Genomic DNA, 12,454 nt, shown 5'->3' on the forward strand with positions numbered 1-12,454 from the left:
TTTGTTTATTAGCCTTCTGCTAAAACAATTATATTTTCTTTAAAAAAAGGTTTTATAAGTGGTTTCAATATTTATGATAGTAATGTCACAGTTCTGTGTCTGGACGCAAGTTCATAGACCTACTAGTTATATTATTCATATTAACTGATACTTACTCTTCATTTACCGTAAAGTTCAGTTTTAATGAAATATAATATAAATTGGCTTCGTAACAATTAATTAGTGTTGAAAAGGTTAGTTTTTTGGTGATAGGTGAAAATGACATGTAACTTCGTAATCAATTTATTTTTTTTGTATAAAGGCCCAATTACACTATGACGATAACGACGGACGATAAATATATAGCATGCATTTTTTTTACATAAACCAAAAGAAATTAGAAAGGTTTTCGTTCTAGACCTATAGGATAATCATTTATGCTGTCTTTGATAAAAATAATTTTTTCAAATTCCAATCGAATGACGTCATGATAAATAAAAACAATAAAATCGCTGTATTGTCACGATATTATTGGTCTTACTAATCATGACGTCATTTGATTGGACGTGTGAAAATATAATTTTCATCAAAGGAATTGTTTATATTTCTTTTGGTTTATGTATTAAAAATGCACATTTGTCTATTTATCGTCGATCGTTATCGTCCTAGTGTATGGGCCTTATGCTGTAGGCCTAAATGTTCAATTAATTGATCATTCCGATTTTATTAGTTGGACTCTTGCACAGTTGCTGTCTAATCGTTGTTGTGTAATATCATTTCGAACCATATTAAAATCATAAAGAGATTCATATTCCTTAACATGTGGCTGTGCATGGAAGTCAGGTCTACAAAAACTCGGGCCCGGGATCATTGTTATTGGGCCTGAAAGTGTTGGTGAATTCATAATTATACTTAATATTATATTTATATATATATATAATTATATAATTATACAATTGAAAGCAAAACCCGTTGAATCTCAAATCATTAGGACTAAAAATTTGGCTTATCAATCAAATAAATACTTTCGTTCAAAATGAATCTCCAACCTCTCTAATCAAAAGATTGAACTCGAAAACGGACCGTTTTTTGAATTGGGTATGTTGAAACATTTCAATATTCATTTAAAAAAGTACATTAATTATGATATTGATCAGTGGCTATAGAGGCGTAAAAACCCTCGGTGAATATCATGTAAAATGCACTGTGGAAGGGTCATTATTAAGACTGCAAAATTGGGCTTATCAACAAATAAATACTTTCGTTCAAAATGTAAAATCAAGGCTGAAAAATTGGGCTTATCAACAACAAAATATTTTATTATTAGACGCGATAACATCAAGGATAATCAGTATAATTATTAATATAGCCTCTGTTACTAGTTTTATTCTACATGATAAAGTAAATAAAAATCCACTAGAAAACAAACCAGTCTGAATGTTATGCTTATTAGCCATGTTATGTTTGTTACTGTAGGCCTATGATTGTTTGCAATGTCCACATATTATTTCCGTGGGCATATCCATAGTGTATCACTCACAAAAAAGACGTGTGAGGTTCTTTCTTTAGATTTTGAAGAATGATTTGTGTTACAGGTTGACACATGAGTCAAATGCTCAAGATATCGGCTAACGCCATGGGACCCTTGGCTTATCAATGAATAATAAATACAGTACTACTTTCGTTCAATTGAAATCAGAATCTGACCGTTTCATTAAATTGGGTGTGATTAGGCCTAAACATATAATAATTTATTAAAAAGGTACAATAAAAACAAATGCATCAGAGGGGTAAAGAACCCACGGTCAATATCATGTAAAATGTATATGGTATAAGCACTGTGGAAGGGGTCATTATTATTAAACTGGAAAATTCGGCTTATCAACAAATAAATACTTTCGTTTAAAATGTAAAATAAGACTGCAAAATTGGGCTTATCAACAAATAAATACTTTCGTTCAAAATGTAAAATAAGACTGCACAATTGGGCTTATCAACAGATAAAATACTTTTTTTTCAAAATGTAAAATTAAGACTGGAAAATTGGGCTTATAAACAAATAAATACTTTTTTTCAAAATGTAAGAAAACATTTTTTAAATATAATCCTTAAGCTCTGTCTATACTATCAAACTAAATATGATGTGCCCATATTATATAGACATGACGATGTCATATCACTACGATATTCGGGCATATCACTACCATATTTGGGCACATCACACTTTTTTTGTTAAACTAGTTGGGACAGTGTAGACACAGAACGAAACATAAATCCGAATTGGACTGACGCGATTGATTTAATTGGGTATTTTTTATTAATATGTAATGATTCATTAAAAACTATAATACCGATACGCGTTTGGTATTGATCAATGGTGCAAAAAACCCTGAGAAATAATGTTATAACGCGATTTGGTGATAGCTTAGCAATAATACTACCCATATACTATTATTATAAATACCTATATTACAAATCCATTCATATAACTTTTCATCGCGAACCGAAAATGTATAAATGTTATTCTACAGACAGTAATTATATATTCAAAAGCCATATTATTATTATTATCAATACCTAAATGCGATAGTAATAACCACATAAACATACATTATTCCCAATACAAGTTTGTGCGTTTAATTCTAGAAAGAAACGACTGTGCTGACAGGCCAATGACATAAATCACAAGTAAGGTCCCAATTGTTCACTTGCGTTTTGATTGGCCGACCTATTGTATTAGATTAATGAAGACTGTTCTTACAACTGTCCAGTCAAAAAGTTACGCGGCGTTTTTTGTAAGAAATATTTCTTGTTAATAGTTGTTTGCAATGCAGTACTTATACTTTTATTACAATTTTAGATAGGACCACAATCGAAATATTTTTTTTTACTCCTTTTTTAAGCTTCTTTGTAATGTAATCGTAATATATTATGGCTTTGTAAAAGATTTTCGACTGATAAAAAAATCTGACATCAAATCATGGCACACAATTTCATACAACAAATCCTGGCCCGAATGTTTGCATACATTGATATACTCATTTAATATTCAATAATTACAGTTTTGTAGTCAGTAATTTTATTACATTAATCAGCAATGCATGGCAGATTAATCAATTAATCACAAAAATCAAATTTATTGATCATAATATCCACCGGTCAATCGATCACCCAAACAAGACATGGAAGAGCAAAGTGTGTAAGATAATACTGGTGGTTCATTCAAAAATATTAAGAAAACATTATCTAGATCCACACATTTTCTTTTTAAACAATCAAAATTTTTAATGTACTGTACTAATAAATACAGTATCACCTCTCCTTATTAAAGATGTATTATCCCACACAAAAGAATAAAGTTTAATTAAACATGTATTGTCCTCATAAAACATGAAAAATGAAGATTAATAAAATTAAACTTGTAATAGGCCATTTTGCAGTTTTAATAAAGTTATTCACTTCTGTAGACAAAAAATAATTATTTCACTTACGAAATAAATGGTAAATTCAACCAAATACCCATTGGCTGGCAGCCAACTTGGCTATTCTTTGCTTTAAATTACTATATTTTCAGGTAAATAATTTAATTTTTTTCGATCCAATTTTTGGTCAAAGTGAATAACTATTATGGAACATCAAAATGGCATATTCAACAACAACACTTTTTTTTTCAGGGGGACAATATATCTTTAAAGCTTGGTTCCCAAAAGGACATAAGTGATATATAATCATAGTTTTGTCAATCTATAATGTAAGTCTGATATATCTCAGTGCTGTCAAAAGCTTGGTTCCCACTAGGATACAAAGCAAGTAACTTAATTAATCACAAGAGGTGGTTTATTCAAACTGTGGCTTGTCATTGGTTAACTCGATTGCGTTGCCCTTAAGTCGTTGCGTCGTAGTGAGAACCAACCTTAAGAAGAGCGCACTCACGCATAGTAATTTACAAGTTGGTTACTTCCAAATTTAGCGATAACTAACTGTGCACATGAAACCAACTTGCCCAGACAAGCCCTACACTATTGAAAATAACTGAAAACAACACAGAAGAAAAGCAATACAATTTTAATAGCATTACCCAAATGATTTCTATTTAGAGGAAAATTGCATTAATTAAAATAAAATAATTAAAAACTATTGATTAAATATTTACAAAAATGAAAAAAAAAGATTAGATTATGAACCATATACAATATAATAACCAATAATTAACGGTGGGATTTAATTTTATGTGATCATATTATCCCGATTTTATCTGCAATTCTGTTATGTTGCGCCATAAAGGTTCTGTTATATGAAGAAAACCATTTAAATACAGTGCTTAGTCAGTGTTTTTCACAGAGGAAAATGATAAGGGTCTTTCACACCATTTTGTTTTCAAGATGCAACACACGGCTCTCACCAATCTTGTTATTCGGTGCATGTAATCTGCATGTCGCATCATGGAAACGAAAGATTTCTAATGCTGTACGTGCAATCTGACGTGAACCTGAACGGGAAGCATAGCGGCTCATAGCAGGTGTGAAAGACCCTTAAGGCAAGACATACAGGACTGGACATTACGCTACACACTAAACTAGCAATAGAACACTGGTGCTCACAGGTATTATACAACCAACTGGCATTTTGATAGCTTCCAGGAATTCAGGATTCACAAACGCTATCACAACAGTCACGAAATGTGCATTTTGCAATTCAACATTAAGTTGGTGTCAATACAGTTGAACAGCTCTATTAGGACACTCCTATTTAGGGGACATTTTTCCTGAAACAATCAGGGATTGAGAGTATTTAACACACAGCCAACACTTGGAAGATTTCTTACAATTTCTTTTACACTCAAAACAAGACACCCAGCAACTTTATTTCATTAAAAATCAGACATTCTTTTTATACTTTAAGAATCATGCCAAAATTATACTACTGAAATAACGATATTTTTTGTTACTCTTTAAAATTAAACCTATTTTGCAGTATTTGGCAAGAAATCACTGTTTATTGCTGTGACTGCCTTTTATCAACTTCTACCCTACTGACGAACTAAAATTGTATACAGTTATTTCAGAAATATAGTTACTGCAGAAATATAGTTGCTGCAGTAGAATAATTTTGATCTCTTGAAAATTGAAGAACTGATTGCCTGCATTTTGGAAAGTTGACTGGAAAACCGATTCATTTTTTTTAACGATAAGAGTAAGTTTGTTAAGTGCATAATTCCTGGTGTAACAAAGAATAAGAGTCAGACCTATGTGATACATCATTAACAAAATAACATATTTATTATTGGCCTAATGTGTGAGTGTAATTAATGTATAAAAACTATGTTAGCTTGAAATACTGTTAATTCAAAACATCAAGGCTACTTCTAGTTAGAATAAAAATAACAATTTTGTTGAAAAATTTATTAACAAAAATATTTGTTGCTTAATGTCTGTAGACGAACAGTAATACACAAATAGTCACTCATTTAATGGTGCTCTGGTCGAGTTGTAAATACTGGATAAGTCGAAGCGTGATTACATCTTGTGTTGATGCCACAAAGCATGATCGAAAAGCACACAGTACACAAACAGCGATTGACATCCTTTGACGGCCAAGGGTGGTGATCACTAAACAAATTCACAGACTCGCATAATGGTTATGCTCTAAGTATTGTATATGATCCATTTGGTTTTCATTAATTGTTTGGGAGTTCATTTTAAATTGATTTATCCTTTTCACTTTTATCCTCGTTCTTTTCTGCTTCACTTGCTTCGTCGTCAGAATAGTCTGTCGGCTCCTCGCCCGGTTTTAACAATTTTCCTATGTATTCATACTTTTCTGAAAAAGTCAATATATAAAATTTGTTATCAATTAGTCTTTACTTTTGTGAATTATTAATGAATATAAATTATGTTGGACGCAGTACCCCTTCAAAGTGTTCCACTCAGTCTAATATTTTTTGTCTAATATTAAATCCCGTTTTCCACTAGGCGAATTATTTCGCATAAATCAAAAGCGTCATCTTATATGCATGCGTATTCATGTTTCCATCTTCTGCGACAAATTCTTATTCCAATCTACAAGTTCTTCCATACCCAGCCTAAGGGTTATTTAAAAAGAGCTTCAACACAGCCTAATTTCAACTTTAACACAGCACCTACTAAAGATACTTTGTGTAAATCAGTCAGTTCAATATTAAGGATGTAATTGGTCTGGGCGGAACTGGGGGGGGGGGGAGGGGGGAGACATCCAACTACAAAACTACCCAGCCTCGGGGTTATTGTAAGGCTTTCCAACCAGCCTAATTTTAATACAGTCAGTAAACACAAGAAATATGGAAGTACAGTTGACTCTTTCAATACTAGACTGACTCTGAAAACTGGAAACTCTCCCAAAACCATTTGGGAGCTTCAAAAAGGTCTGAAATTCATTTTCACCATTAGAAATACATTTCGAATACCAGACTTTCCGGAAAACCAAACACATTAGGCCACCCCCAATAGTGTTCGGTATTGAGAGACTTGACTGTATTATCTTTTCTGACAATTCTCAAAATGTTGCACGTAGTCATTTGTTAATATTAATAATTAAAAATACATAAATAATATTAACAGTAAATAAATATAATGACTTCGTACCAAAAAACTGCATTTCCCACTCTCGCACACTTTCCATCTGCTCTTCATTTAGATCTGATAAATCATCTATTTCATCTTTGAAAGAATCTTTATCTAAGCTAAATGTGGCTAAGGCTCGGCTTGCATCGTGTCCAGCGAAGATACCATAAGGCCCATCTGAAAATATACAAAAAAACAACATTATTTTGAATGATTAGAAATATCAGAAGGAATAAAACTGACCCTCTTTCCAATACTTTCCGTGTTAGTCTTCAAAGCTGCAAATTACTGATCATAAGAAAAATTAATACTAAATAAAATATTGCAAAGCTAAACCCAAACCGAAGTATGGGGATACGCCCTCGTCGCTAGCCAGGTTTATTTTAATAGTTCTAGTTTAAATCCTGGCTAGCACCAGTTGCGTCTCGGTCATCCCGGACTCGCTTGCTTTTTGTGTACTTTTTATGAATCTTTGTATTACTACAACCAAATGAATTTCCCCCGAGTTTGGGATAATTAAGTTTTATTGAATTGAATTGGTTGGGGAAAAAAATCAAATAACAGAAATATTCACCCACTAATAATTATCATACAGTCAATGTATTGTATAGTTAGTAAGGGATGAACATTATTCTAAACTGCAGTTACTGCAGTAATTACACTTTCTAAAAATGTATTTATTTTTTTCTTGCCTCAGTAAAACAAATGTTTTTTTTATTGCTGCTATTTCTAGCACAGCTATGATATTTGATTCCCTGCTAATTGCTATATTTAGATTATTATTGTCAATGCTATTTTTAGAACTGCATTGATCTTTCAGAACAGCTTTTGATAATTCCTGTATACTGCAATGCTGAATATAATTATCTGATACTACTGCAGAAGTTATCAAAAGTATCTTTAAGGAAGTCGGACATGTGGTATAATACTGCACATGATTAATTTCTCATGTGCTCTTATGTAAAATATTGAAACACAATACACACACTTGAACTGGGTCCAAGAAGATTTTTTACGGTTGGTTGCACACATAGATAACTACATTCAGTCATGTAATCACATACAAAAACATTTGATGATTAAAATTGTCATCACTGGGACATTCTAAACCAAGGATATGTTCTGACAACTTTAAAACCCTGGAAAAAGTTCTAACTGATATTTGCTGGTAGCGTCTGGCAGCTGGGTCCTGATTGAAAGCTCACAAATGCACATTTTCTCAGTAATCATAAATTCAACACCAGACTGGCTGGTTGGCATAATGGTGTACTAATGTGGTCAGGGATTAAATGGTTGTGGGTGCGATTTGATCGCCTAAATTTGATATTGGTTAGCAATTAAATGTATTATGGGCAGATCTTCCTGCAATATGGAGAATTGCCTATCATTAATTTTTATTTGGTCTTTCTGTCATACTGTACTGTACAGCTGAGTGGAGTAAAATCATAAACTAATCACATTTCCAATACTGTACTATTTAGACTAAAATGAATTGAAATTGAACAAAAACAAAACTGAAATATTATTTAAATTCATTGTATACTTTTTTATGATAACGAATGATTCATTGAATTTGAAAAGTAATTTTATCTACCATTTTGATTTAATAGCCCAGACTAAATAAATGTGATAATTGTAAATGCACAATTATTTATTCAACACAATTAAAATCGGATAGTAAAATACCTTTGCATCTAAATGTTTGAAAAATGCATATTTTTGCATTTTTATTATGTCATTATATTTGTAAGTCTGATCTGATCGTAGTATGTGGAAGTTTATTTTGTTCAAAATATTAATAAATTCACAAAATTGCAAATAAAAAACTCAATTTTAATTTGAAAATGAGAAGGCATTAACAATTTGAGAGTGGGCAGATAAACATGGGCATATTTTACAAGGTGACCTTGAAAGCAGATTGTATTAGTGAGTTTTCTTCATTGTTGATTTTTCTACAGGCCTTGTAAAGACCTTAAATCTGGCTGTACTGTATCCCTTGAAATCCTGTATTACAATACTACTGTAGCCTAGATTAGATACAAAAAAATTGTCTTTGTATGTTTTTTTATTTGTTGCTTATTCATTCATCAATCAATAAAATATTACAACAAACATATACAAAATGACAGAATGAGAGCAAGAGGATAACCCTATAACCTCTACAGCTTTATTCCATAGGGGTCCCCAAAGTCATTTCTCATAAACGAACAATGGCTCCACAGGCAGGGGTTCGAGGCTCACTCACTCCATGGTTCTGGTGGTAGAACGAGTCTTCTCGGATAAGGACTATAAACCGTAGGTCCAGTGTACACAACTTGCTCGTGTGCACTTTAAAGAACCTAGTACATCTTTCGAGACGAGTAGGGGGTTACCCTGGTGTACTAGTACATCACAGCCACTGATCACCAACTGGGCCCTCTGGGAGATCAGTCTTTGACTGAAGAGGTTACCCAGTATAAAGATAAAACAAACAAAACAAAGGTTTGGGTAAACTGGCCAACATCGTCGTACAATTTGTTAAAAAATTCAATGTTCAATTACTGCTGAGGTTTTTAACTTAAATCATCCGTCAATAATTAAATAATAATAAATCTTGTTGCCATTGTTGTTGTTATAGTGAGCTTGTCAAGATTTCTCTGTATATTATAAATATAAGGTATGTCATCACATTTTTTAGGTTCATTACCTTTATTCAATAATGAAAACAAAAGTTTAAAATAAAAATGAGACCGCACAAAACATGCGTGTCACGTGTGCATGGAGTAATACAATATAACTTGTCATTGTTTACTGAATGTACACAACACAACTGTACAGTTGTACAGACAAGCTTATTTATAGCATTTCAAGTTAGGCCTGTTGTTTGTTTAGGATTTGATAATAAAACACATATTTTATTATTTATCTAGTGACTGCAGGCGATTTTAATCAAAAGCATTAGAAATATGACGTCCGCATCTTGTTTATTGATACTGTACTTGGTTGTATTACAAACTACTGTTGTTTGTGTTCTGTTGTTGTACACAGCACCTTTTTAAATAATATTTAATAAGATCAATGCTTTTTGTAACAAACACACAGTAGGAATACAATTTGAGAGAAAACAAAACACATTATGCAAATTGTTAATAATAATTAAACTGTAAAATTAAAAAGTCACTCAATCAGCAGGGCTCAGCTCACATCCTTTCTCAATAATCACCTAAATAAAGTACTTCATTTTGAACAATTTTTTCAAGCAAGCTAGAAATAATAATAATATAACAAAATGCAACACAAGGCTACTTGAAGTCCTGGTAGTAGCAATTATGGAGATTAGTAACAAGTTTTAAAACATTAATGTGAGATATCAGAACTAATCTCAAAACGCTAGGCCTAGGCCTACCAGATTGTGTACATACCTGGGCCATAAAATCGTTTACCACGCGAAACATCGAATACCTTCCCGTTCACCGCGATGAGGATCCTACCGTCATGCTTCACACCATCGTACTGGCCGAGTTCATTTAAAGTCATATCCCTCTTCTTCATCTTTTCTAAAACGGGTTCTTTTGGTCCATCTTTTACCCTTGGTGCATTTCCGAATACTATTTTGTACAAAAGATAAAAGCATGTGGCTAAAAGAACAATGTTTACTGGACTTGTAATAAGCTCAGTTAGTAACTCTTTAACCGCCATTTTAACGTTTATGAACTTTTTCGGAAATCTGTTGTACTATGGAGCGTCAGTGATGACAAATTAATCAAATCGGCGGTATAATAAAATAATATGACTGATTTCTCACGAAAAACAAAATAGCATAAATATACTATAGCTATTAAAGAATTATAAAGTCTGATTTTTTTACGTCGGTCGTATAAGACAATTTTATTTGTCGCTTATGCTGACCTTGAATAAATGACGTAGGCCCTATTAATCTATTTCGGACGAGACATGTACTTGATAGGCTTACAGCTAAAATAAAACACCAACAAATCATGGAGGTATAAAATATTTTTATACCTGCATGAACAAATACGAATGTATATACAGTATAAATATTCGGTATTAACACAATCAACCCTAAGAAAATTCCTATTTACAGTCGAGTAGTTAGTTAGGAATGTTAACAGTTCAGTTCAACCTGTGCGAACACCAATGACCGGCCTACTAAAATATAGTAAAACATTCCATGACGTACGTTAGGCCTAACGAGATGATAAAACTGATTTACTTAGAATAAAAAGTAAAAAGTTGTTGTAAATTTCCACATTACACAGGTGTATCGTACCCTAAACTGAAAAAAAATGGAACAATCCCAAGCGCCCAATGGTGATGAGAGTTAACGTGCGCAAGGATAACGAATTTAACATGAATGTGTTATGACTTTTGTTCAACACGTCACGTACGTACAATAACTAAATATGTATTGATTTCCGTTTTGAATAGTCAAATTAAACTATAAAAGTGCCTTTTATTTTGTAAGGATGGATTGGCGCGGACGTCCTTCTTTACCTTGTGGTTAAATTTACCATTCTGTTATTCAATGCAAATTGGCAAAATTCCTTAACCACCTGGAATACTCAACAATTGACTTTAGCGTTCATTGTGTACGTCGTGTAGTGGGAGGGTAGATTGTTAAGGTGTGTCTTGATAATCGAAAGGAAATATACGTCTTACAGTGCAATAGGCTCAAAGGGGGTAAGTTACCTGATATAGGCCTATTAGATAATACTTGTAATTACAGTATTACATTTGAACAATATTATGTAATATAATTATATTATATGTTTAGGCCATAATTCAAAAGCAAATTGGCATCCGTCCTACATTACGAAATTGTACAACTGATTGAGAAGTTTTTATTCGTCAATAACTATCAGGGTGTGCATACTTATTCTTGTAGAATAGAATTAACTTGACAGAATAAACTCAATTTTAAGATTTTAAAAATATTTTACATCTTAGAAAATGGTATTTCTTGCGAGATATCATGTATTGGTTGTATACACATTCACCCTATGTTGCCTGGTCGCTGTATATTCACAAGGTAAGCCTATGTCTGTGTATTCACGTGTTGCCATAAAGATTGGCCCCTATAAGACGCAACAAAAGGACGGGAGACGCAACGCACAGACGTAGACGCAACGCAAGGACTGTACGTAGACGAAACTCAAGGACGTTGACTCAACGCAAAGTTGACCAATAGCAAAGAGTTCCATCGCCTGTGATTGGTCAAAAACTTACGTTGCGCAAACGTTGCGTCTCTGGTGGGAACCAATATTAGTGACAGTTTTGTAGATTAAGTTATCAGCACGGTTGTAACTTTTTGACAGCCCCCGTTTTGCAACCACACCCCTTTAATTTTCGTAGATACGCCCACAGAGACATGTAAATTAGACTATTTATTTTAAAGTTTTGTTAATGTTGATCAATATAGGCCTACAAACGTACAGTATTTCTTAAAAGCAGCTACACCGAGGAGGTACAGTTTCTTTATGGTTGGCAATTATAAATAAACCACACAAAAATAATACATAGTTTATGAAATTTCTTATTACAATACATTTTTAAATAGGAGACTTGTCGGAGTTGCTAGGAAAATATCAGGAACGAGCGGAGGGGATGTCATCACGACGTCTAAATCTTATAAAGAAAATAAAGCAGCAGTCTAATCAACATCACAGGGCTAAAAGAGAACTGCCGAATACGTTGACGACCATATCAAAAGGTAGGTCTAATTCACGTCTTGTTTCGGGGCCGTAGACGAACGAACATTATACATACGTCCGTAAATAAATCGAACAAAAAGTCGTCCCCGTGATGGTCTTCACGATTTTACTAGACATTAAATCATATAGCGGATTAATGTGTTGTATAAAGTATCGCCTTCTTCG

The 12,454-nt window shown here is 32.8% G+C and overlaps 2 protein-coding genes across 2 annotated transcripts in view; one reads left to right on the forward strand and one right to left on the reverse strand.

The window, feature by feature from the left end:
* Positions 1-4,029: 4,029 nt before the first annotated feature.
* Positions 4,030-10,271, reverse strand: LOC140049953 (membrane-associated progesterone receptor component 1-like). Its single transcript, XM_072094906.1, has 3 exons — positions 9,980-10,271; positions 6,600-6,755; positions 4,030-5,799 (listed from the first exon to the last, which is right to left on the reverse strand). The coding sequence occupies exons 1-3, from the start codon at positions 10,254-10,256 to the stop codon at positions 5,678-5,680; spliced, it is 555 nt and encodes a 184-aa protein (XP_071951007.1). The 5' UTR covers positions 10,257-10,271; the 3' UTR covers positions 4,030-5,677.
* A 914-nt stretch (positions 10,272-11,185) lies between these two features.
* LOC140049831 (uncharacterized) overlaps positions 11,186-12,454 on the forward strand; it is a 32,677-nt gene continuing 31,408 nt past the window's right edge. The window contains exons 1-3 of the mRNA XM_072094779.1: positions 11,186-11,258; positions 11,526-11,607; positions 12,136-12,288. Of these exons, the coding sequence (XP_071950880.1) occupies positions 11,529-11,607; positions 12,136-12,288 (232 nt within the window). The 5' untranslated portion in view covers positions 11,186-11,258; positions 11,526-11,528. The remainder of the gene's footprint in view (positions 11,259-11,525; positions 11,608-12,135; positions 12,289-12,454) is intronic.

Source organism: Antedon mediterranea, chromosome 5 (genome assembly GCF_964355755.1).
Source record: "Antedon mediterranea chromosome 5, ecAntMedi1.1, whole genome shotgun sequence".
NCBI lineage: Eukaryota > Metazoa > Echinodermata > Crinoidea > Comatulida > Antedonidae > Antedon > Antedon mediterranea.

Excerpts from the sequence above, each read along its gene's own strand:
- LOC140049953 (XM_072094906.1), bottom strand. The coding sequence starts at position 10,256 with ATGGCGGTTAAAGAGTTACTAACTGAGCTTATTACAAGTCCAGTAAAC. Across the intron at positions 6,756-9,979 it reads TAAACGATTTTATGGCCCAG|ATGGGCCTTATGGTATCTTC; the intron begins GTATGTACACAA and ends GTATATTTTCAG. Across the intron at positions 5,800-6,599 it reads GTGGGAAATGCAGTTTTTTG|AAAAGTATGAATACATAGGA; the intron begins GTACGAAGTCAT and ends TGACTTTTTCAG.